The sequence below is a fragment of the Polypterus senegalus genome, chromosome 4 (assembly GCF_016835505.1).
Source record: "Polypterus senegalus isolate Bchr_013 chromosome 4, ASM1683550v1, whole genome shotgun sequence".
Lineage (NCBI taxonomy): Eukaryota > Metazoa > Chordata > Cladistia > Polypteriformes > Polypteridae > Polypterus > Polypterus senegalus.
This window is the reverse complement of record NC_053157.1, coordinates 125,051,506-125,075,326: the sequence shown is the minus strand read 5'-3', so window position 1 is coordinate 125,075,326 and position 23,821 is coordinate 125,051,506. Positions and strand designations below refer to the sequence as shown.

The window sequence follows — 23,821 nt, the reverse complement described above, 5'->3', positions numbered from 1 at the left end:
ACATCACTGTGATGTTCTTCCAGGTATATACTTTGGTTTCCTCCTATGGTACATCCTGAAGGTATGCACCCTAGATTAAATAAAGGTCCAGTATTAGTGGTGTGTATGCTGAAATGGGCTGCCAAGTAGTCCAAAGTCGACTCCTGCCTTATGTCCACTGCTATGTATTGTCACCCTAAATGGATGAATATATGGATATTACTACTTTGTTAATCATTGAAACATAACTTACTTATTACAATGGTGTCATGGACAACATGTCAGGATTCCTTTTTTCTATAATCAACAGATTCTTGTGTATTTCTAACAGTTTTCCACATGATTCATCTACCAACATATGTTAAGTTTTCCCTACATTATTTCTTACCAAAATTCAGACGATCACGAGATACGGCAATCATTTTTTAATTTTTGGTCCACTAAATACAGATTTAAGAAGCTATACCTGTTTTAAAATCAAGAGCTGCTACTTGTCACCTTGACCCCATGCTTCCATATTTGGTCAAATCTTGCATCTTTTCCCTCAGCCTTCTTCTAGCTAATATCATCAGTGCGTCACTTCACTCTGGCATGGTTCCACCTGAACTTAAAACTGTGGTCGTTCCTGTTCTCAAAATGTCTGGAGTATTACAGGCCAATTTCCAGTCTCCCTTTTCTAGCCAAGCTTCTTAAGTGTGCAGCTGCCAGTTACATTCAGTCTCATATGGGTTTTAATAAGCTGTTTGAAGAGTTTCAGACAGGGTTTTGTGCTAAGTACAGCACAGAAACTGCTCTGGTTAAGGTATTAAATGACCTTTAAGAGCTACTGATTCTGGTTGTTTTAATACCCTTCTTATTCTTGACTCAAAAGCAGCCTTTGAAACTGTTAATCACAATAAATTGCATTGAGACACTTTTGGGAATTACTGGAATGCCCCTTTGCATGATTTACATCCTATCTATCTAATAGGCATCAGTTTGTCTTCATTGGTACCTACAGATCCACTCTTGCATCAGCTACTCATGGTTGTATATGGGGCTTTGCTTTAGGTGCCTTATTATTTAATATTTATATACTTCTTCTTGGCCAGATTAATTACAGACATGGATTAATTTCCATTGTATGCAGATGACACGCAAATCTAAATTCATACTGAATTCTTCCATACATTACCCCTTAATAACTTGATTCGCTGCCTAAAAGAGATAAACACCTGCATGACATTTATTTTTGTCATTTTTGACATTTACTTTGATGCTTCCACATCCACTCCATGTTTTGAGTCTGTGTGTTTCAGGTTTTACTATATTCTTCTCTACAGAAATGAGGAATCTTGAGGTTATCTTAGATGCCACACTTTTATTCAAATCCCATAAGAAAATAACAAAGACATACTTCTTTAGTTTAAAAAACATTTTTAAGTATCTGACATACAGTGCGTTTGAGACTCTTATTCATGCTTTTATCACACTCAGTCTGAACTGCCGTAATACTGTTCTGTAATGTGTTTATTCCCAAACATCCAGGTAACTGAAGTACGTACAGAATTCCACTAATAGAATTCTCACCCGTACTAGACAAAGGGAGCATATTACTCCTATATGTCAACATCTCTATTGGCTCCCCATTAAATTTTGGATACTGTACAAGACAGTTGACTTTTTCAAATCTCTCCAAGGTTTAGCCACTAAATATCTCAGGAGCCTCATTTAGTTGTATGAGAAATAAGTGTCTCATCTCCCTTCTATTCCTTCCTTCAGGCTTCACACTATAGGTGACAGAGCATTTAGTGATGGTGGTCCAAAATTCTATAATGCTTTGCCTTTTACCTTGCAAGCATCTACAACATGTTTTCTAAGTTGCCTTAATGGTTATAATTGTATGCTATTTTCCCGGCCTGTTCTGTACATTTTATGATATTTTGGTATGTATGCTTGTAAATATGTATACGTGTGTGTGTGTGTGTGTGTGTGTATGCATTTCCTGCATATTATTTTTGTACTTACTCTCTTGTCTATATTTTGGTGTTTTATACTGTTTTATTCGATTGTGAAACATCACTGGGTACCTTGCAAGGCAGATATAAATAGAATGTTTTACAATAATTACTATTATAACATTATCAAAGCTGTTTAATCCAATTAAGGGTAATGGGCAAGCTGGATCCTGTCACAGTAATTTAATCCCTGCTTTTTAAAAAAGTAAAGGTTCAAAGGTCCAAAAGGAGATATAACATTTGACATGAACACTGGTGTATTCTGCAACTGTATTTTACCAACCTGTATAAATGATATACTTCACAACCAATCAATGTTTTACAAATGATATCCTACTATGGTAAATGAGACAGCTGATTTCTTCACATTTTAGCAAATACTGAGAAACCATACTGGCACACTGTATTTGTAACAGAAGCCCAGGTGTCAATTTATTGCAAGATGCAATACATCAGACCTAGAAATAATATCAAAAAATACCTCTAGGGGAAAGAACTCAATTTGAATATCAGCTTTCTCCATCCAAACTGTATTTTGTTTTTCAGTTATCTCTGCTGACTTTAATTGTTAGGCATTTCAGCCTGGCTTCAAGGTAAAAAAGTTCTATATTTCAAATTACAGAGACTAGTACACATACATCCATATACCTTTACATATTTTATTATTGATGGCTAATAAAAAAAGTTTTACTTGAAACTATTGTCAAAAGCTGTGTAACTTTCTGAGGGACATTCTGAGGGATTCTCCCTCTCTGTGATCCATGATCTCTGGCTAATCCAATCAGAAGTAATTATGCTCAGCAACCACAAGAGGTCACCATTTGCTTTTTTTTAAATGAATACCTATATTCATGTCTAGACCCTGACTTTCTTGTTAATTCAAATATGTTTCAATCAAAAGGTCACGGCATTAATTCTACAAATCTTCTTTTTATATACTATATATTATCACAACTGCGGTGGGCTGGCTCTCTGCCCAGGGTATATTTCCTGCCTTGTGCCCTGTGTTGGCTGGGACTGGCTCCAGCAGACCCCGTGACCCTGTAGTTAGGATATAGCGGGTTGGATAATGGATGGATATTATCACATGCGCTCACTTGGGAGGCAGCTTAAGGGGCTGGAACTTAGGTGTTCTAATACCTTCTCTCTTCCTCCTGCAGAATAGAACACTGACTGCCATTCCATTGCCAATGTCACTTCCGTTGTTCGCCCTCTTGGACCCACCTCTTCCTGCCCCGGCTGGAGGCCAAATGACTGTAGGTTTGGCTATATTTACTCAGATCTTTATTGGACTTGTATCTAAAAAGACGTCAGCAGCATCTTTGTAAAATAACACCTTTATTTTTCCTTTGTTTTCATTATACAGGGCCAGGGTAATGCTCCAAACCTTTTTCTAAGTTGTTATTCTTTCTTACAATATATATATATATATATATAATAATAAAGTTGATCAAATATTTTTACACCTAAGCATATCAAAGTAAGACCCTGCCAGATTTTTTAGCTCAGTTGGTGGTCTGCAAATTTTCATTCCATTCAGTTCTGGTGGCACCATCACTTACAACTGTCGTGACCTGGAACTGATAATAAGGCACGTTTGAGTTATGATCAACTTGCCACCTAAAGAAACATGATATTCCATCTTCTCATTTTGTTACAGATAGCTAGCACAGCTGCATCAAATCTCCAGAGTCCTTGATTTAAACCTTAGACCAGTTGCTGTCTATGTGGAATTTACATGTCTTCTGCATGTCTTCACCACTTCTCCTGCGGGTAGAGTACTTAAGTTTTCCTTTCATATCCCAAAATCAAGCATTCTTGACTGGTGACTCCAAACTGCACCAAATAAGTAAATGTAGACGTGATCAAAAGAGGAATGAGGGTTTGTTTCGCCATTTTTGCTTGATGTTGTTGAGACAGGCTTCAGCAATCCCCTTTGCCACGCTAAATTGTGTCAATGATGACCAAAAATAAATAGAGGTACATATTTTCTACAACTGTAGTACAGATTCAGGGACCCATTCCTGGGCTCATTCATCTTACATGGTAATAAAGCAGAAGACAAAGGTATGTTTAATATATACCCAATGAGTAACAAAGTATAGGGTAAATAATCCATACAATCATGTTCTTCATCCGTATTTGATATTCTGATTGATGACATTTTCTTCCTCGGTCTTCTGAATGTTTAATAGTTTTGGGAACATCAGGAAATAATGGGGTTGGGGTTCCTGCTGGAGACAGAGAGGTCAATGATGCTCTTCTCTGTATATTGCCACTGTAAAGGCTGATTAGGTTATGTCGTTGAAAAGAGTTTAAAAAATAGAAAGCAGTTTATACTTCTATGTCACGTTGTGCTGCAGGCACATGCCTGAATGTAGATAGTAGTATTTGTAGCATGCAAGAAAAACTATCCATTAAAATGCAGGCAGTTTTCTGATCTACCGGATCGCTGCTCATTTTGCTACACATTTTCTTCTGTAGGTACACATATTTTTTCCTCACATTTTTTCAGTTTTTCACACATTTGCCAGCTTTTAAAGCAATGTTTGATGATATTTTGTGCCTTAAATTAAAACATTAGAACAATCTAGACGAGAACAGGCCATTCAGCTCAAAAAAGCTCACCAGTCCTATCCACATATTTCTTCCAAAAAACATCAAGTCGAGTTTTGAAAGTCCCTAAAGTCTTACTGTCTACCACACTACTTGGTAGCTTATTCTAAGTGTCTATCATTGTTCTTTGTGTAAAGAAAAACTTCCTAATGTTGGTGTGAAATTTACCCTTAACAAGTTTCCAACTGTGTTCACATGTTCTTGATGACCTCATTTTAAAATAACAGTCGCGATCGACTGTACTAACTCCCTTCATAATTTTAAACACTTTAATCATGTCACCTCTTAATCTTCTTTTTGCTTAAACTGTATAGGCTCAGCTCTTTTAATCTTTCCTCATAATTCAACCCCTGTAGCCCTGGAATCAGCCTAGTCGCTCTTCTCTGGACCATTTCTAGCGCTGCTATGTCCTTTTTGTAGCCTGGAGACCAAAACTGCACACAGTACTCAAGATGAGGCCTCACCAGGTTAAGCATAACCTCCTTGGACTTGTACTCCACACACCATGCTATATATATAACCTAACATTCTGGTAGCCTTCTTAATGGCTTCTGAACACTGTCTGGAAGTCGATAGCTTAGAGTCCACTATGACTCCTAAATCCGTCTCATAAGGTGTACTCTCGATTTTTCGACCGCCCACTGTGTATTCAATCCTAATATTTTTACTTCCTATGTGTAATACTTTACATTTACTGAAATTAAATTTCATCTGCCACAAATCTGCCCAAGCCTGTATGCTATCCAAGTTCATCTGTAATGATATAACAGATTTCAAATTATCTGCTAATCCACCTATCTTGGTATCACTTACAAACTTAACCAGCTTGTTACTTATATTCCTATCTAAATCATTTATATATACTGTATTAAAAATAGCAGCGGCCCTAGCACTGACCCCTGTGGAACACTACTCTTAACATCGGCCAATTCTGATGAGGTTCCTCGTACCATCACCTTCTGCTTCCTGAGCCAATTCTGCACCCATCTAAAAACATCACCCTAAACTCCCAATTCTTTTAATTTGATGCCCAATCTCTCATGTGGCACCTTATCAAATGCTTTCTGAAAGTCAAAATAAATAAATACAGTAAATACATTTATTTGCCACCATCTGATTGAGTTTGTAGTTTTGTGATGAGGTATCATAGAAATGTGTGTATTTTATTTGACAAATCTTCCCTTGATTTGCTCTATGGTAATTCAAAACAGCGGAAAATGAATGGAAAAGCATTTCAGGAAATATGTACTGTAATTTACCAAACTGGCCAATCAGAGTTGTAAGAATACTAAATCAGCCTTAAGTGGATGGAAAATGAGTGAAGATATTATTATATTTAAACAAAGGTTCTACATTTCTTAAATTCTTGATATGATTTACTCAGAGCTAATCCATTGTGTTCTCTGAAGCCTCCATACTGTGAAATTACAAATTTGAAATTTATAAAATGTCGGAGATTATTTCAAGTAAGATTATTTTATTTCTCTGACCCATGAACATGCTATTTGGCCCCCTAATAGCAACTACATTCTGCTATTCATTCTGCTGCTTCATGGATTCTACACCAGCAGCTGAAAAACATTTCTCTATTCAGCAGTGGTGTCTGGTTGCAGGGCAATGTGTGTGTGTGTGTGTGTATGTTTGTATGCAAGTCTGCACTTTTACCTAATCAGATTAAATATTTCAGGAAAACATTGCATATGTAGCATAAGATCAGGCAACAGGATAGATGTGCTGGTTTTGAACTAATATCAAGAAATTACATAAGTGCCTTGCATCTGATACCAGACTATATACTCAGCCTTGCTTTAAGTCACTTATTGAGACAGGTGAAATGGCCCTAGGAGCAATATGCACAAGGAAGGAACAAGCAGGAAGCATACAACAGTTCATCTGAGGATATTCAAGAAATGGTTTGTACACTGTTGTAGCTAAGCAAATAAAAATGATCTCTGTCTTATATGACTGTGGCCATGCCATTTTGGGGAGTTATTTTTTTTACCTCAATGATCCTTTTGGCAATGTCATCAAGTGGATATGCTAGACAAAGCTCAATCCAGTAATAAATCTATTATGATGATTATATAAAAAAAATGTGAACTGCGTCTAGACTCGACAGATATGCTCTTCTCAGAAAACATGTTTTGGCATCCATATTGGAGGCCACGTATACTGTTTTCGTTAAACCGGTCAGTGGCTGAAAGGCTGCAGGACAGTATGAGATCTGACCGGAAATGTTGAAGCGCTAGAAATCAAGGGTAAGTTTTGGTTTAGACCAGTGATTCTTAACCTTTTTTGAATTACGGACCCCTTTAAAAATCTGATGAAACCTATGAAACCCCTTCCCTTTCACATGAAAAAAAATCAACAGTACCAGGCTGTAGAGTGAATATAAATGTTAATTTTTATCTGACCCTCTCCGACCTCTGAAACCTATCCATGGAGCCCCTAGGGGACAACGGACACCAGGTTAAGAACTCCTGGTTTAGACGCTTCTTCGATATTGCAGGAAAGGAAGTAGCAGTGCCTGAAAATCAGACTGGTAAAAAAAGAAGGAAAAGGGGATGTGATCTTATTACTGATGTATCAAAGACTTCTGAGAAAGTCTATGTTGGAGGAATAGAACCAAGATGCTGGCTGATAGCTGAACCTCAGAACTTTGTGTGAGCAGTGATATTGAAGGAGTTGTGGAATTTGGAAAGCCTAGGTACTTTTTCTGGACATGGAGAAGCACTTAAAAGTACTTGTATAGCTTGGAAATTGTTGCAAGAGTTCCAAGTTGGCTGTAGCACTGTGTCTGGAGGCCACTATATTTCACAGCTCTAACACCTCTTTTCAACAATTCTGATTGAATTCTAACTTGTTCTTTAAAGATGTGGATAAAAGACCTGAATCTTACATTGTAGTCTGTCAATGACAAACCTTTAGCCACCAGTAAAGTGTGTCAGCCTTCACCTTTGTGCAGTGAGGGTTGTTGGTAATTTCAACGTTTTTTTTTCCTTTTTGGCAATTTTGATGATTTTTAACACTGTGGTACACTTGTAACTTCTTTTCTCCTTTTTCAAGTTATTCAAAATGAAACATTTGCAATGGCTAATTGCTGTAGTTCAAATTCTTTTTTTTTCCCAACTTCGGCTCCTTGATATGTAATTCTCTAGTCCTTGGTCTCCAAAAACATATAACACTGTGAAGATTTAACAGTACATTTTCTCAAATCTTTTAGTGTGCTTAATTTAAGCAAAAGGAAACGCTTTTGTACTTATAGGGGAAGCACATACAAGAAGAGGTAATATTCTACAATATTAGAGCTTACATATCCAGCAATAAAAGATGACATTAGTAAGATATGTTTGTAATTTTCATCCCAGATATCCATTGTTTGAGCCATTTTGAATTCATTATCACAAGACTTGCAATTAGCACAGCATATTTTAACTTTTGCTTTAGACTGTAGAAAACTGTTATATGAATGAGATAAGTAAAAATAAGACTCTGCACAGATTTCGCAAGAAGCTGTGCAATTCACAAATTATCTGGAAAGATTCTGCAGGGCACTGGGTGGAAGGTAGGAAACTGTTTCTGATGAAGTGGCAAAATGAAATACTGTATCTCACACATTAAAAATAAGATGTAATGAGGTTATAAAGTTCTCTGCACTTGTTTTTCATTTTTAGAATTTTGGTATTTAATAGCTTGGACACATGAGGATTTTATATGTAGTCAGGACATCTGAAACCAGCATAATGTTACCATATTGTTACTAATTACTCAGGTTGGTTGACTTTTATGAAAGAATGTGCTGGGAACACAGGCCGCAAGGCTAATGGTTAAGATGCTGGATTTTAAGTTCTTCACTGACTGACATACTGAATATGCTACTTGATCTGCTTTTACTTCAGTTGTAAATTATCTACATTTAATAATTGTACCATAAACCTGTACTTCTAAAGCACCTTGGTGCAGAAAGACATTCTAAAAATAAACGGTTACCATTACCTACTGTTTTTAATGGCTACTGAAAAACAGTACTGCCAAAGAATTGCTTATATTTTAAACGGATAGCATTACCTACTGTTTTTAATGGCTACTGAAAAACAGTGCTGCCAAGGAATTGCTTATATTTTCAGAGCAAAGGCAATTTTATTGAAAGCAATGTAGCAAAAGAAAAAGTTTCAAAAACCAAACAACTGATTTAAGATATTTATTTTCTAGAAGTAAACATAGTGGTACATGACGGTACATTCATACATAATTTTCTAAATTAGTTTTTTCTATTACAGAATGATATGGAGTATTCCGAGAGCATGTGGCGCATGGAGAAAATCAGCCACAGCAGTTAGATGTTAAGCATTGAAACTGAATATTATCCATCCATTATCCAACCCGCCATATCCTAACTACAGGGTCACGGAGGTCTTGCTGGAGCCAATCCCAGCCAACACAGGGTGCAAGGCAGGAAACAACCCCCAGGCAAGGTGCCAGCCCACCGCAGAACTGAATATTAAAACTAATGAAATTAACTTTCACACATTTTGGCATGTGCTCATATTATGGCACTTACTGGAGCTTGTGTGAATACTCTAAATCGTTTAAAATCTGTTGCTTGGATTTTTAACAATTTTTTAGTTATCCTGTGATGTGCTCATTTTTAAAAGTTGTTTATTATCAGCATATAAAATGTTGGCATTATATTTCCACAGGAAGTGGGTGTAGCAGCATCATTTACTATTGGTCTTAATGACTGATTTATTTGATTCTGATCTGATATACTTTATTAATCCCAAATATTAATCTTTTCACATGATCTTTGGGGGTCAGAGCACAAAGTCAGCCATTGTATAGCACACCAGAGCAGTTTTCAGGTTATGGTTTTTGCTCAGGGGCCCAATGGAGTAGGACCACTTCTGGCAGTAATGGGATTTGATTTTGCAACTTTCCAGATACCAGCGCAGATCCTTCGAGTTTCAATGTGGTCTGAGCGGTTTGAGCTCCATATTAATTTGCCTACACTGAAAGTTTGAAATTTTTTCCATCTGTACTCTTGCTACTTCATGTTTTTTAAGATGTAAATATTAGAAAACAAGCTACTCTTGAACTGCTGAAATGAGCTGAAAAAAACGCTATGCTCACACTTATTGCAGTAACACAAAGAATAAATTATGCAAGATGATTTTGGGTATGAACAGGTCTCTAGTTTGTTGAGGGTTGGGGGGAAAGCTACTTCAACTGTCTATAAGAATCAGATATAAAAACTATATCAAAACAGACCCCACTACAGTAAGTGTTACAATCAGATATAAAAACTATATCAAAACAGACCCCACTACAGTAAGTGTTACAATGTGCCCATATGCAACATATGGTGGAACTTAACTTTTAACAGTGCTCTGAAACCTGTTTATCACATGGCGATGTATCCATTATCGATGTTTAAGGAAGTTATTAACAATTACAGAACTTTTTAATCAATGGAAACTTAAAACTATTTTTCTGTATAATCTTGAGTTCTGCTTGAGTTCAGTTCCTCTAAATAAACTTTGCAGGAATTAAAATGGCATTTCTTACCTGCACCAGCTCCTCTTCAGCATATTTAAGTCTGCTCAGTTCACACTCTGCTCCCTCCCTCAACTCTCGAAGACGTTGGGCCTCCTTCTTGGCATCATTTATTTCACTTCTCAATTTCTGCTCCAAATTTTGCTTCTCCACTGCAACTGTCCTGTTTTCTTCCTGGGCTTTCTCAAGTCTGCATAAAGAAAATGAGTTATGATTATCGTTACTCTGCAAGAATATAACCTTTGATTAATATTAAAGTGAATGTATGCAGTTATGCAATCAATAACTTAATTAAGAAAATCCAGTGCTCTTCTTCATATGTACTAACAGATTAAAGAGTGTTTTATTTCCAGACCTAAACACTTCAGGGTTTTCACTGCAACTATATGCTCAATCAGAAGGTGTTTTGTGCTTTGTATTGATTTGCAGTTGCACTTTCTAAATCTGGAGTACTTAGTCTCAGAGGACCAGAGTGGCTGCAGGTTTTCGCTTCTTTAATTAGAGGCACACTGTTGTATCAAACTAAACTCTTTGCTCAAATAACTGCTTAATATCCTGTATTTGTACACAGAGCGTAAATATAAAATTAATCACAGCTAAATAATTTATATTCTTATTATTACTACATAGCATTAGTAGTACAGAGTACAGTGAAATTGACAGTTGTCGTATGAGTGCCACATGAAGGTATAATACTGTGTAAGTACTGTATGTAGCCAATCTTAACATGGTTAAAATATGTCTGGAAATAGGCTCTGGAAGTTGGCTTTTTATACAAATCCAATTTCCACTTACCTTTCTTGAAGGTCACGGAGGCTCTGTTCAGCAGTCTGAAGGCTTTCTAGATCCTTCATCATTTTTGAAATGTGTTCCTTCGAAGTTTTATTTTGCACATAAGCAAACCAGCAGCCTCCAACTCCAATAATAATAGAAATCATTAAGACAAAATCTTTCATCCAGTTATGGGGAGGTACTGAAATGAAACACATACAATTTCATTTTGTTATTAAATGCTAGTTACGATCACAGTTTAAATAAGGATCTTAAAATATAATTCTGGAAGGACAATTTTTATGCAGGTAGCCAAAATAAAGTAGACAGGAATATCCAGAGTGAGCTACACTATTTAACATTTAGTAAAACGTATTAACATTTCTTTTAAATCGTATTAGTTTTTGTATCAAATGTGCAATTTTTCAGTTACAGTAATCATAATGTATTCTGAAACAAAAACTGCCTGAATTACTCACAATAAGTGGATCTGCAGCCAATTGATGAATTAAACATTCAAAAGAAATCATTATTATGGGAAGGGAACTGCACCTATCAAAGTTTTTACATCCCAGAAAGTACAAGCGATGAATGTCAGGAAGAGGCTGTTCTCATTAAATGCTGAAAAGGTAAACTATTTCCCTCATTAAATGTACCATGAAGGATATAAGAACTCTGGCTTAAAATTCTGTTTTGGCAAATGATGTGAGATGTACCTTAAAAAACTCAAAGGACCACTACAAGAAACTTTTTTATGCCTTTTACCTTCCTTTTTGTCAGCTATATGTGCACAAGCCATGGAGGATGAATTTCAGAGTACCTCAAAGATGTTCTGGTAAACTATTTAACAGCTCCACCACGATGCTTTTATTAAGGATGGAGAGCAGTTGCTTGCAACCTTCAAGTGGTTTAAGGATTACTTTGAGGAACTCTTAAACCTGCTGGATATGCCCTTCTTAGAGAAAGCAATGGCAGAAGCATGGTTGGTTTTGGCACCATTTCTGTAGCTGAAGTCACTGATCTGATTAAAACGTTCTTTTATGGGAAGACTTCAAATTTGAACGAGATCTGACAGAAAATGGCAAAAGCAGTGGATGCAATGTGATTAAAAGTTATACATTAAAAGTTATACACAAATTCCAAAGTTGCTTGGCAATAAAGTGTAATTTAACTTAGCTTTGGCAAATATACTTCTTCAGTGTTGAGTGAAAGTTGGAGACAGTGGCTTGGGACTGGCAAATTAAGATAGTGGTCTCCATTTTAAGAAAAAGAGGAAAGTGTGTTAAAATTACTGAAGGATCACACTCCTCAGCCTCCATGGGAAGGCAGAATCCATTCAATAGTTCATCTTCACAGTCTTTAAACAGTGGAACGATTTTCTTTGTCCTTGCAGAGATATCTAAGAGTTACAGTAGTCTGATGATTTTTTGTCTATATGTCATTTGCTGATCTGGAACAAGGCTTACAATCGGGCACTTTGTAAAATCTTGTGGAAAGTACTTTAAGAATAATGTGTGTCACTTGGTCTGTGTATTTGTGGGCTGAAAGTTGAGCTCCTTTAACTGCTGTTAAGACACATCTACTTAATATGGGTGTCAGACTTCAACAAGAGTTCATCATGTCATGATTTTCATAAGAAGGATATCATAACAAAGCCGTAGCTTAGACAGTATCCATTTTAGGAGCACCCTCTGTTGTTGGCAGATAATGCTGTCTTCTTGCCCTTAATTGCCTGTAATCTCTAGCACACTACTATACGGTTCAGACCTCCGAATTTGAGATCTTGGGCCTCTCCCCAAAAAGTGTGGCTTTTAACCTGGAAGTAAGTTTTGAGTAGTTGCCCCAAGTGGAGGAATTCTAGTGCCTCTGAGAGTTTTTTATAAATTAGGGTAGAGGGGACTGTGAGTCTGACTAATAAATCGAAACAGTAAGAGGAATTTTGTGAGTGTTGACCCAGAGAGTGTTATTAAAGAAGGAGCCACATTCTTAGAAAAATGCTTTCAATTTACCATTTAGTCTACAGACCATCCACATCCTTACCTATGGCCATGATCTCCAAGTAGCCCCTTAATTAATGAGACTTGGAAGTACATGAAGCCATCAGTATGAAATGACATGAGAGAAAAGGCTGTTCCTTTAGAATGACAGGAGCCAAGTGAGGTGGTTTAAGCATGTAGGTAGGATATGCACTGGGCACCTTCTATAGAGGGTTTTCCAGATACAGCCAAGTGGGCAAAGACACAGAGGTAAACCTTCAACATGCTGGTTGGATTATATCGGTTAGCTAGCTGGGAAACATATGGGAACTGCCCAGGTTCAGATGGAAAAATTGCTAAGGATTGGGTGGCCAGGTCAGTTTAACTCGACCACATCAACCTTAACCAGGGAAATCAGAGTAAAAATAAATTAATAAAACAATGAATGGAAAAATAAAACCCACTTCTAACCATTCTAAAATCAAAGACAATTATATGTGTTGTTTCTTTTATGATACTTAATCATGACAAATTCCTAGTACACATTAGCGTACCTGGCCAATAAAGTGAATGCTAATTCTAATTCTAGTTCTGATTGAAGCTTTATGATGAAGAATTTATTAGTGATTTAATCCATCCATCCAGTTTCCAAACCACTATGTCCTAACTACAGGGTCACGGGGGTCTGCTGGAGCCAATCCAAGCTAACACAGGGCGCAAGGCAGGAAACAAACCCCAGGCAGGGTGCCAGCCCACCGCAGGGTGCACACACACCCCCACACACCAAACACACACTGGGGACAATTTAGGATCCCCAATGCACCTAACCTGCATGTCTTTGGACTGTGGGAGGAAACCGGAGCACCCACGCAGACATGCAAACTCCACGCAGGGAGGACCTGGGAAGTGAACCCAGGTAGGTCTCCTAACTGTGAGGCAGCAGTGCTACCACTGCGCCACCATGCCGTCATAGTGATTTAATTAATAACCTAAATAGATTCACTTTGGCCTGCTAAAATTTCTGTCAGGATAATTTCTATACATGTTCACCTTCTTTTGGACATCACTTTAAAAATGTATTCAGGCTGTAATACTTTGGTGCATAGTCACTTAAGTTAGAATCTAGCTACCCAACCTCAGTCATTATGCAACTTGATAGAATGAACAAGATCTACACCAGAGAAGAGAGATCAAGTCAAATAAATGGCTTCAGTCACTTCTTTTATTTTCTATCCTTGTTCATTTTGGAAGGCTAGAACCAATACTGCAACCACTGGGAACAAGTCAGGGACTAACATGGTTTGGACACCCGGGCATACAGTCATTTATACAGGGAAAAATTCCAATCTTTAGGAAGTGGAAAGAAACTAAACTACTCAAAGAAATCCCATAAGGACATCCAAAAATCATGTAAATTACATTTTCATAGTCATGGATTGAGATTTGAATTTGGCAGTATACGTTTGTGTTGCTAAAAGCTGTGCTGCTCAAATTTCTTTAAAACTGGAGAAATTTAGATACTAGGAGTAACGGATTTTCCCTGCTAGTAACCAAAATCACCAAGGAACCGAAACACAACGGATACAGCTCATTTGTTTGCTAATCTTATTTCACTTCAGTGGAATATTCTTGTAAAAAGCAATGTTTCAGAAACTAAAGGAGAAACTGTGGACACAGCTGCAATAAATCATGGTATTTTGGATAAACTATTCTGGCTTCATAATAAAAAACTGCTCTCCTCTAACTCATTTATATTTTATAGTAAAGAAAGAACAAATGTGGCAAGGAGTCGTTCACACAAAGATAACTTGTATAAAGAAATCCATCTTTAAATATTTACATCTTAAATTTTAAAATAAGGAAAATATTCTCAGGTTTATACTAACGAACTGGGGGTCCAAACAAAACTGCATCCAGTGCTTTCAAATTCAGTTTTTGTTTGTGGCGCTGATCCAAAATCTTCAGCTGAGATGTCATAAAAGAAGGTTCATTTGCAGCAATCCTACAAGACAAAAAGAGAGACTGAAATCATTAACCTGTCTCTGTGAGGAGTTGTTGATTCTTTCTGAAAATTTCCTTCCATTCAACAATTAAAAAAAAAATATAGCTTTCCTACATTTTTGTTTGAACAAGTGCTGAAATACAAAGATAGTTTAAAACACAGGCCACTCCTGACAGATTTTAATATAAATATTTTACTTTCTTATTACTATAAGACGGTAGAATATTACCCAAACTTTAATAACTTCCTCCCCTGGCTTAAACTCTTCTGAAAATGAGCAAATGATATGTTACAGGAAGCAAAAATGTAATGTCAAGTGTGTTTTCTCTTATTTATTTCTGAATAGGTTTTCCTGCTCTCTCGGATTTAGGATTTTCAGAAACTGGATTTTACTTTGGGCCACATCCAGAAGTGAATCAATCAATATGTGACAGTGGTCTTTAAGCCCAGGCCACTTCAACTAAGATGCATATGTGTTTAATTTATATGTGTGTGTGTGTGTGTGTATAGAAAGCATTCAGACCCTTTCACTATTTCCACATTTTGTTATGTTGCAGCTTTGTGCTAAAATTGTTTAAATTCATTTTTGCTTCATTAAACAATACTAAATTTCCCCAGAATGACAAAGCAAACATAGGATTTTAGCAATTTCTGCAATTTTATTAAAAATATAATTGAAATATCATATTGACATTCTGTTGATCATTATTGAGATACTTTTACACATGTGCTAAATTCAATTGACTGCACATGATTAGGAAAGAGGACACACACCAGTCTATATATGGTCCCATAACTGAAATCATGTGCATCACAGCAAAAACCAGGCAATGAAGTTGAAGGAATTACCTGCAGGGCTTAAACACAGTTGTGCTTAGGCACAGATCTGGGCAAGGCTACAAAGAAATTGTGCAACCCTGAAGATGCCCAAGCGCACAGTGAGGACAGGTTGAGGAGCATGCACTGGTACAGCATGTTGCCACACCCACCACATGATGAAACAGCTTGGGATCCTGATTGGTTATACGCCCCGCCCTGCCCCGGGCAGACACGAGGGCCAGTCCCACCCTCCGGAAATTACCATCTATCTTCAGCAGCCAGGTGTTACGTAGGCATCCCCTTTGCCTGGTCCAGCTGATTTTGGTCCTCAACAATGAGGATCCTGGGAGCCAGATCACCCTCAGGGAATTGCGCTGCACGGCCGTAGTGCCTTAACTGATGCTGCCTCACGATGTAGGATTCTATGAAGAGCATAGTGATGATGCATTTGTAACAACCATGATGCTTCCTTAGAGCTGGCACACTGGCAAAACAGCATAACCAGTGATGAAAGGTTATGGTAAGAATGGTGGCAAAGGACATAATGGTCGCTCTGACCGAAGATCAGAGAAACTGTGAGGAGATAGGAGAAACTTGCAGAAGGACAGCCACCCCTGCAACATTCTAGTAATCTGAGCTTTATAGCGGAGTGGCCAGATGACAAATAAAAGCCTGCTTGCAGTTTGCAAAAAGGCACTAAATGATTCTCAGGCAATGAGAAACAAGATGGCACCTGTATGCTTAGAGACAACAAGGGGATAGTAAAAGAAATGCGTTAAGGGGAAAGTAAAGGAAATGCGTTCATATTTGATAGCTGCATTTTTTCAAAATAAAGGAATAGCATACAAGTATAAAATATAGTATATATGTTATAGCTATACAGTTTGTTCACTAGCTTAAGCCTATTTTCTGTTTATTGTTATTGTAAGGCAGGTGTACTAAACTCTACTGTTGCTGTAAAGCAGTTGTACTAAACTGACCATTCAAATATAAACCATTAACTAAAAAGAAATACTCATAATAAGGTACACTAAGGTGTTAAATAATTCAATTGTGGTTCATGCTAGAGCCATAAAAAGCTATCAAGGGCTTGTTTACTATGGTTATTAAACAAGACAAAAACAAGCAATAACAGAATGCTATGATTAAATAATTAAGAATCTATAGCAGTAGGGGGAATTGTGAACAAAATAGTACAACAGACAAAGTGACAACCGGTTGGAAAATGACAAAGAATTGGAGTGAAGTCATATTCAGACAAATAACACAGTTTAATGAGTACACCTTCTCCAAACAAAGGGTACAGCACTAACAGCAAACGCACTAAGGGACTGACAATGAAAAGACATACAGTAATTTACACATGCAGGGTTACATATGAGTTATCTACCAAGCTCCTGCGGGATCAAAGGACAGATTAGACTAGAAATGGTGGTCACCACTAAGCTATTATGTTATTTTCAGGAGAAAACACACATACAAAATAAGATATGATATACTTCCCATGAGACTTTTTAAACATTACTTAAAATGCAAATATTTAATTATACTATTGACATCGTAAGCACATTATTACCCATTATTTAGCAATTTAAACATTAGTCTTTGTTTGAAAATTATGAAGAAATCGTATAAGGCTGAGTTCATATCAAAAGACTTTTTGCAATCTTTCAGGCTCCTATGTTTTCTAATGACGGTAATGTTAACTAAATGGCAATGAAAAGTAAATGAAGATAAGTTAAGTTTAGCTTATCTTATTTAGTTAATTCAACATAATGTAATTACCACAGAGACTGTCTGTCCTGTAAATACATTTACATAAGCAGCCTGTGAGAAATTTCAGTGTCTGAAAGTTATACCCACTGCACCAGCCCCCTTTAAGACCTGTAATTTAAAACATGACTCATAAATTTAAGTTATTCTCTCCAAAGAACAAGTCATTGGATAAACTAATATTAATTGAAAGGATTGCGATTAAGCTAATTAAAGTTAAGAATGCATCAACGTAATCACAGGAGAATGTAGCTGACCTGAAGTAGCAGTTATTTGCATAATTAATTGCTTTTAAAACTTCAGTTTCTAGACAGGAGGGAGTTGAATGTGGCATATAAATTATTGCCAAAGTGGGAACAAATACACTTGAAAACCCTGTGGAAATTTACTGTCAACTATGATACAAATATCATAAATGTTTACTATAACTCCATAGTGAAAATTATTTTATGATGTAGCCCCATAGCATTATGTTTACTTTAAGGAAAACTAGACAAAATTTTTTTTTTCCAAACAATAAAAAAATGTTAGAACAGAAACATGCAAATACCTAAAAGTCAACACAAATTCTTTAAGAATGGAATACCTAGTGTGCACTGCTGTATTGATGCAGATATGGCACATGTCCTTCATGTGAAATGTTATGAGGCAGCCACTAAGCCACATCCTGATGTTGCAATCGGCACAGTAGAAGCATTTTTCTTTGGGTACTTTTCTTATAATATTTTTGTTTGCTTAAGTATGAGAGTGTAGAATGCATAAACCACACAATGGCTGACATCCATTGAGTTATTGTTGACTATCACAGTGCAGGCCTTATTGACGCTCACATTTCTCCTGACATGAACGACATTTGCTGCATTAAAGAGGCTAATGTCCTTCTCATCCTGCTACTTTATTGTAACCATTTTGCCACACACCTATTTGCACCCTGCAGCAGCGTTACGTGACTTAAGTCACCAGGCATATCACAGCAGTTCATTCGTGCAGTGTTGTATGCATTAGTTCCATTACACATGTCAACGTCTGATGACCAATTCACATTTCCATTGCTATCAATTGATTCACCTTCTTCTTCTTTTTGTCTCGGCTGCTCCCGTTAGGGGATCATCTTTTTCCATATCTTCTTGTCCTTTACATCTTTCTCTGTCACACCCATCACCTGCATGTCTTCTCTCACCACATGCATAAACCTTCTCTTAGGCCTTCCTCTTTTCTTCTTACCTGGCAGCTCTATCCTTAGCATCGTTTTCCCAATAATGGTTCAATTTCAGTTTGTTCTAAAACTGGCTTCACAGCTTCTCCTTTTATATGCCATTGTGCTTTGGGTGAAGGCCCTGCCCCACTGAATATTGATGAGTTATCTTATCTTATCTTATCTTATCTTATGAGTGTTAAAAAACAGAACATGATTTTTTGCAGCATGATACAGTATTATTCCATCCACTAGATGGCAGCAGAACATTGTTTCGAGAGTTATTGAATTTTTAAAATGTAAAGCGGATCTTCACACATCATTCCATGTATGGTTCAAGAACAACCTTACTTACATAATATTCCGAGTCAGTGTCACGCTTCAGGGTAAATGCCAAGGAGGTTAATAAACTAAATTGTTTTACCACGAGAAAAGTACACATTTAAATCAAATTTATTTTTAGAAAAGTAGTACACAGTAAATGTAAGGGGTACATGGATTACTGGCAGCACTTTATCTGTGTTTCAGTAAGTTTCATCCTCTAGCTCTGCCAAATAGTGCAAATCAAGTGTATTTAATGTCTTGGAACACAATTCTGAAATATCTATGTGCTTAACATCTCTGACATTTTGTCAGCGTCCACGTTTCATTAACCTTTATTAATTTTACCATAGTGCTCAAAACACTACTCAGATTCGTTGAAAAATTTCAATAAGGTATCAATATGTAATATTACTCTAAGCAGTAACTTTAACAGATTGGATGAATTCACTTCCCTTTGGATCCGATTTTCTTAGTGAGGGGTGTTATCACCCAAACAATCCACCTTTTTGTCAGAAAAATTCTTTTGCTGCTTCTGGGATATTTTCTGATGTCACCTAGCCAGCTGAGAAATAAAATCCTTCCAGCATGTCTTGAGTCCTCTCCCAATAGGCCTTGGCTGGCACATTCTCTGTCAGAGACTCCCAGTGGTATCCCAATTACGTGCCCAGAAACTGACTCCAGCAACCCTGTACACAAACCTCATTTCAGCTGCTTGTGACTTTGGTATGGAGTAGAGTGCCTTAATTATCTTTGAAGCTCTGATGCCATTAATATTTGTGTTTCTGGGAGGATCACTAATGGCAAACTAGACAAAGTTGGGGGTGGGGTCATGACAGAGAACAAAGTCAAAATTTACAATTCGGTGATTTGTCTTATTACAGAATAAAGATAGAGGGTCCACTCTCTGAGGTCAATATTTAGTGGTCTACTGACCCAAATAACTTGGATTGGGATCAGTCTGAAGGAGCCATATAAAAACACCATGTGGTTTCAGCACTCACACAGCCAAGGGTGAGAAATGGGTGTAAACCAGTCAAATAAAAGACGTGGTTAGTTAGACAAATGGTATATTAGATTATTGCAACAATAACTTCCTAAAAAGTTACTGAAAAATTTAAGGTGTCTTTAATAGAATAGTCAAGCATTGAATAAATACATAAACAACTTCAAATTTAAATAAAAAGGGTGGTTCATTACTGAAAAAAATCTCTATGAATAAATATTACTACTTAATATTTGTCTGACTCCTTTGTCCAAGGTGACATTTCAGATACAATTGGTTACATTTTCATTTTTCCAGTTGGAGCAAAGGTAGGTGAGGTGATGTGCTCATGGTCACACAATGTCAGCAGTGGGATTTGAACCCACAAACACTGGGTTTGAAGTAGCAAGTCCAATGCCTTAACCACTATGCCATGTGAAGCATAAAATACATCTATATATTTTGGTAGTTCCTTACAGGCAGAAGCAGTTAATATTTAAAAAGCAAGCAGGGTGTTACAATGTTGGCAACTTTGTAACCTTTTATTTAATACATTTTTCTTTAAGCCTTTGTGTTTTTCATTTTTAAGGTTTTATCTTTGCTGAATTCAATTTTACTTTCAATGGCCCACATCATATCTCTCTAATATGCAACAGTTTGTCATACATCGGCCGATATAAATCCTTCACCTCACCCGTGTTGCGTGGTGTCCCTCAGGGTTCAGTCCTTGGGCCATTACTTTTTCTACTTTATGTGACTGGGAAACAACCGAAGGACTCATTTGACTATAATTCAACCCCTGATCAAGTGTTGGCACTGTTGCCTAATGTCTTCTCTTTTTTCATCTGCAGCGCAAGAAGTCATGACAATACTTCCAGTTTCTGGTAGCCCGAATCCACCTCCTCCTCTCCACTGACCTCTTAACCAGCTCCACTGCCATTTGCAGACAGAAATTTTCTGTGAATAAACGTTAATCGTTTTATTTTTCCATCGATTATACAAGTTTTGCCTATGGGTTCCCCAAATCTATATACTCTTTCTGTCTTATTTAGTAGAACAACTAAGTGTCAATAAGAAACAAACAAAAAAAAAAACAAAACTCATCAATAACCTGGATTTCCCTGCTGGATCAGAAACTCTTCTCGTAATGAAGTTTTGCCTTTCTGTGTTAACAGCTTCCCCCCAACAAGCCCCACCGCAAGCTTAAGCCAACAATCAAAGCAGTTTAAGTGCAATTTTTTCTGATGTTTAAATGTTTGTCTTTCCATTGCCTTTTTTGAGGTGTCTGAGTGCTTCAGGATTAGGCAGTTTGCCATGGCTGCAAAATAAGTTATTTGTTTTATGAAACAATGTGTCCCCTTCAGAACAAAGAGATTGAATTTTTAACTGTAAAAAACACACACATCAACCTGAATTTTATTAGAGCAGGTTGAAGCAAGAAGAGACGTACTATACATTACAAGAAGTGATACATACAGGTAGGAACTAGGCTTTGACCAAGATATTCACTTATTATAGTCCCTGCAGAGATTTCTCCCTACGAACAAATCCCACCTTGGCTCACACTACTGCAGTGAGAATTGGGAAAGTTGGGTTGTTATAACATTCACTTTACTTATCGATCTCTGTCTTCCATAAGCATGGAAAACTAGCATTATTAAGAATCGAAACATATTTAAATCTAAGTTTGTTGGAGAGACTTAAAAAACAACTTTATCCAAGTTAGAAACTTTTTAAAGAAGACCCTAAAAGTGGAAAAGAGTTTACCTGCAATCAATCTGCAAGTACCCCCAAAATGTAAAATGAATGGCTGTTTCAGCTAATTACAAAGGTTTCTTTACTGCAGTTAAGTTCCTGCCATCCCTCTGGCTTAACGCCAGCAAAGAAAACAATACTGGGAACACAAACACCAGGATTTATGCAGTCATTACTTTTTCTTCTTCTTCTTTCAGTTGCTCCCGTTAGGGGTTGCCACAGCGAATCATCTTCTTCTATATCTTTCTGTCCTCTGCATCTTTTTCTGTTACACCTATCACCTGCATGTCCTCTCTCACCACATCCATAAACATTCTCTTAGCCCTTCCTCATTTCCTCTTTCCTGGCAGCTCTATCCTTGGCATCCTTCTCCCAATATACTCAGCATCTCTCCTCTGCACATGTCCAAAATAACGCAATCAAGCCTCTCTGACTTTGTCTCCCAACCGACTAACTTGAGTTGACCCTCTAATGTACTAATTTCCAATCCTATCCATCCTCGCCACACCCAGTGCAAATCTTAGCATCTTTTACTCTGCTACCTCCAGCTCTGTCTCCTGCTTTCTGGTCAGTGCCACCGTCTCCAAACCATATAACATAGCTGGTCTCACTACCGTCCTGTAGACCTTCCCTTTCATTCTTGCTGATACCCGTCTGTCACAAATTACTCCCGTAACTCTTCTCTTCAGGCAGGGCAATTTCACCCTGCCTGCACTCTCTTGTTCTCCTCTCTTCCACAATCCCCACTACTCTGTACTGTTGATCCCAAGTATTTAAACTCATTCACCTTCGCCAACTCTACTCCTTGCATCCTCACCATTCCACTGACCTCCCTCTCATTTATACATACGTATTCTGTCTTGTTACTACTGACCTTCATTCTTCTCCTCTCTAGAGCATATCTCCACCTCTCCAGGGTCTCCTGAACCTGCTCCCTACTATCGCTACAGATCACAATGTCATCAGCAAACATCATAATCCAAGGGGAATCTTGTCTGTCAACCTGTCCATCACCATTGCAAATAAGAAAGGGCTCAGAGTCGATCCCTGATGTAATCCCACCTCCACCTTGAATGCATCCATCACTCCTATCGCAGACCTTACCACTATCACACTTCCCTCGTACATATCCTGCACAACTCTTATGTACTTCTTTGCCACTCCCTACTTCTTCATACAATACCACAACTCATCTCAAGGCACCCTGTCATATGCTTTCTCCAGGTCCACCAAGATGCAATGCAACTCCATCTGGCCTTCTCTAGACTCCTCCATCAACATCCTCAGAGCAAACAATGCATCTGTGGTGCTCTTTCTTGGCAGGAAACCATACTGCTGGTCACTAATCATCATCTCCCTTCTTAAACTAGCTTCCACTACTCTTTCCCATAACTTCATGCTGTGGCTCATCAATTTTATCCCTCTGTAGTTATTGCAGTCCTGCACATCCCCCTTATTCTTAAATATCGGCACCAGTACACTTCCTCTCCACTCCTCAGGCATCCTCTCACTTTCCAAGATTCCATTAAACAATCTGGTTAAAAACTCCACTGCCATCTCTTCTAAACACTTCCATGCTTCCCCAGGTATGTCATCTGGACCAACAGCCCTTCCATTTTTCATCATCTTCATAGCTGTCCTTACTTCCTCCTTGCTAATCCGTTGCACTTCCTGATTCACTATCTCCACATCATCCAACCTCTTCTCTCTCTCATTCTCTTCATTCATCAGCCTCTCAAAGTACTCTTTCCATCTGTTCAACACATTCTCCTCACTTATGAGTACATTTCCATCTTTATCCTTAATCACCCTAACCTGCTGCACATCTTTCCCAGCTCGGTCCCTCTGTCTAGCCAATTGGCACAGGTCCTTTTCTCCCTCCTTAGTGTCCAACCTTTCATACAACTTATCATACGCCTTTTCTTTAGCCTTCACCAACTCTCTCTTCACCTTGCGCCTTATCTCCTTGTACTCTTTTCTACTTTCTGCATCTTTCTAACTATCCCACTTCTTCTTTGCAATTCTCTTCCTCTGTATACTCTCCTGTACTTCCCCATTCCACTACCAAGTTTTCTTTTG

The 23,821-nt window shown here is 37.6% G+C and overlaps 1 protein-coding gene across 1 annotated transcript in view; it reads right to left on the bottom strand.

Annotated features, from left to right (window-relative positions):
- stim2b (stromal interaction molecule 2b) overlaps positions 1–23,821 on the bottom strand; it is a 238,852-nt gene that overhangs the window by 33,200 nt on the left and 181,831 nt on the right. The window contains exons 5-7 of the mRNA XM_039751262.1: positions 14,779–14,894; positions 10,941–11,118; positions 10,158–10,335 (exon numbers count right to left, since the gene is read on the bottom strand). Coding sequence (XP_039607196.1) covers positions 10,158–10,335; positions 10,941–11,118; positions 14,779–14,894 — 472 coding nt within the window. The remainder of the gene's footprint in view (positions 1–10,157; positions 10,336–10,940; positions 11,119–14,778; positions 14,895–23,821) is intronic.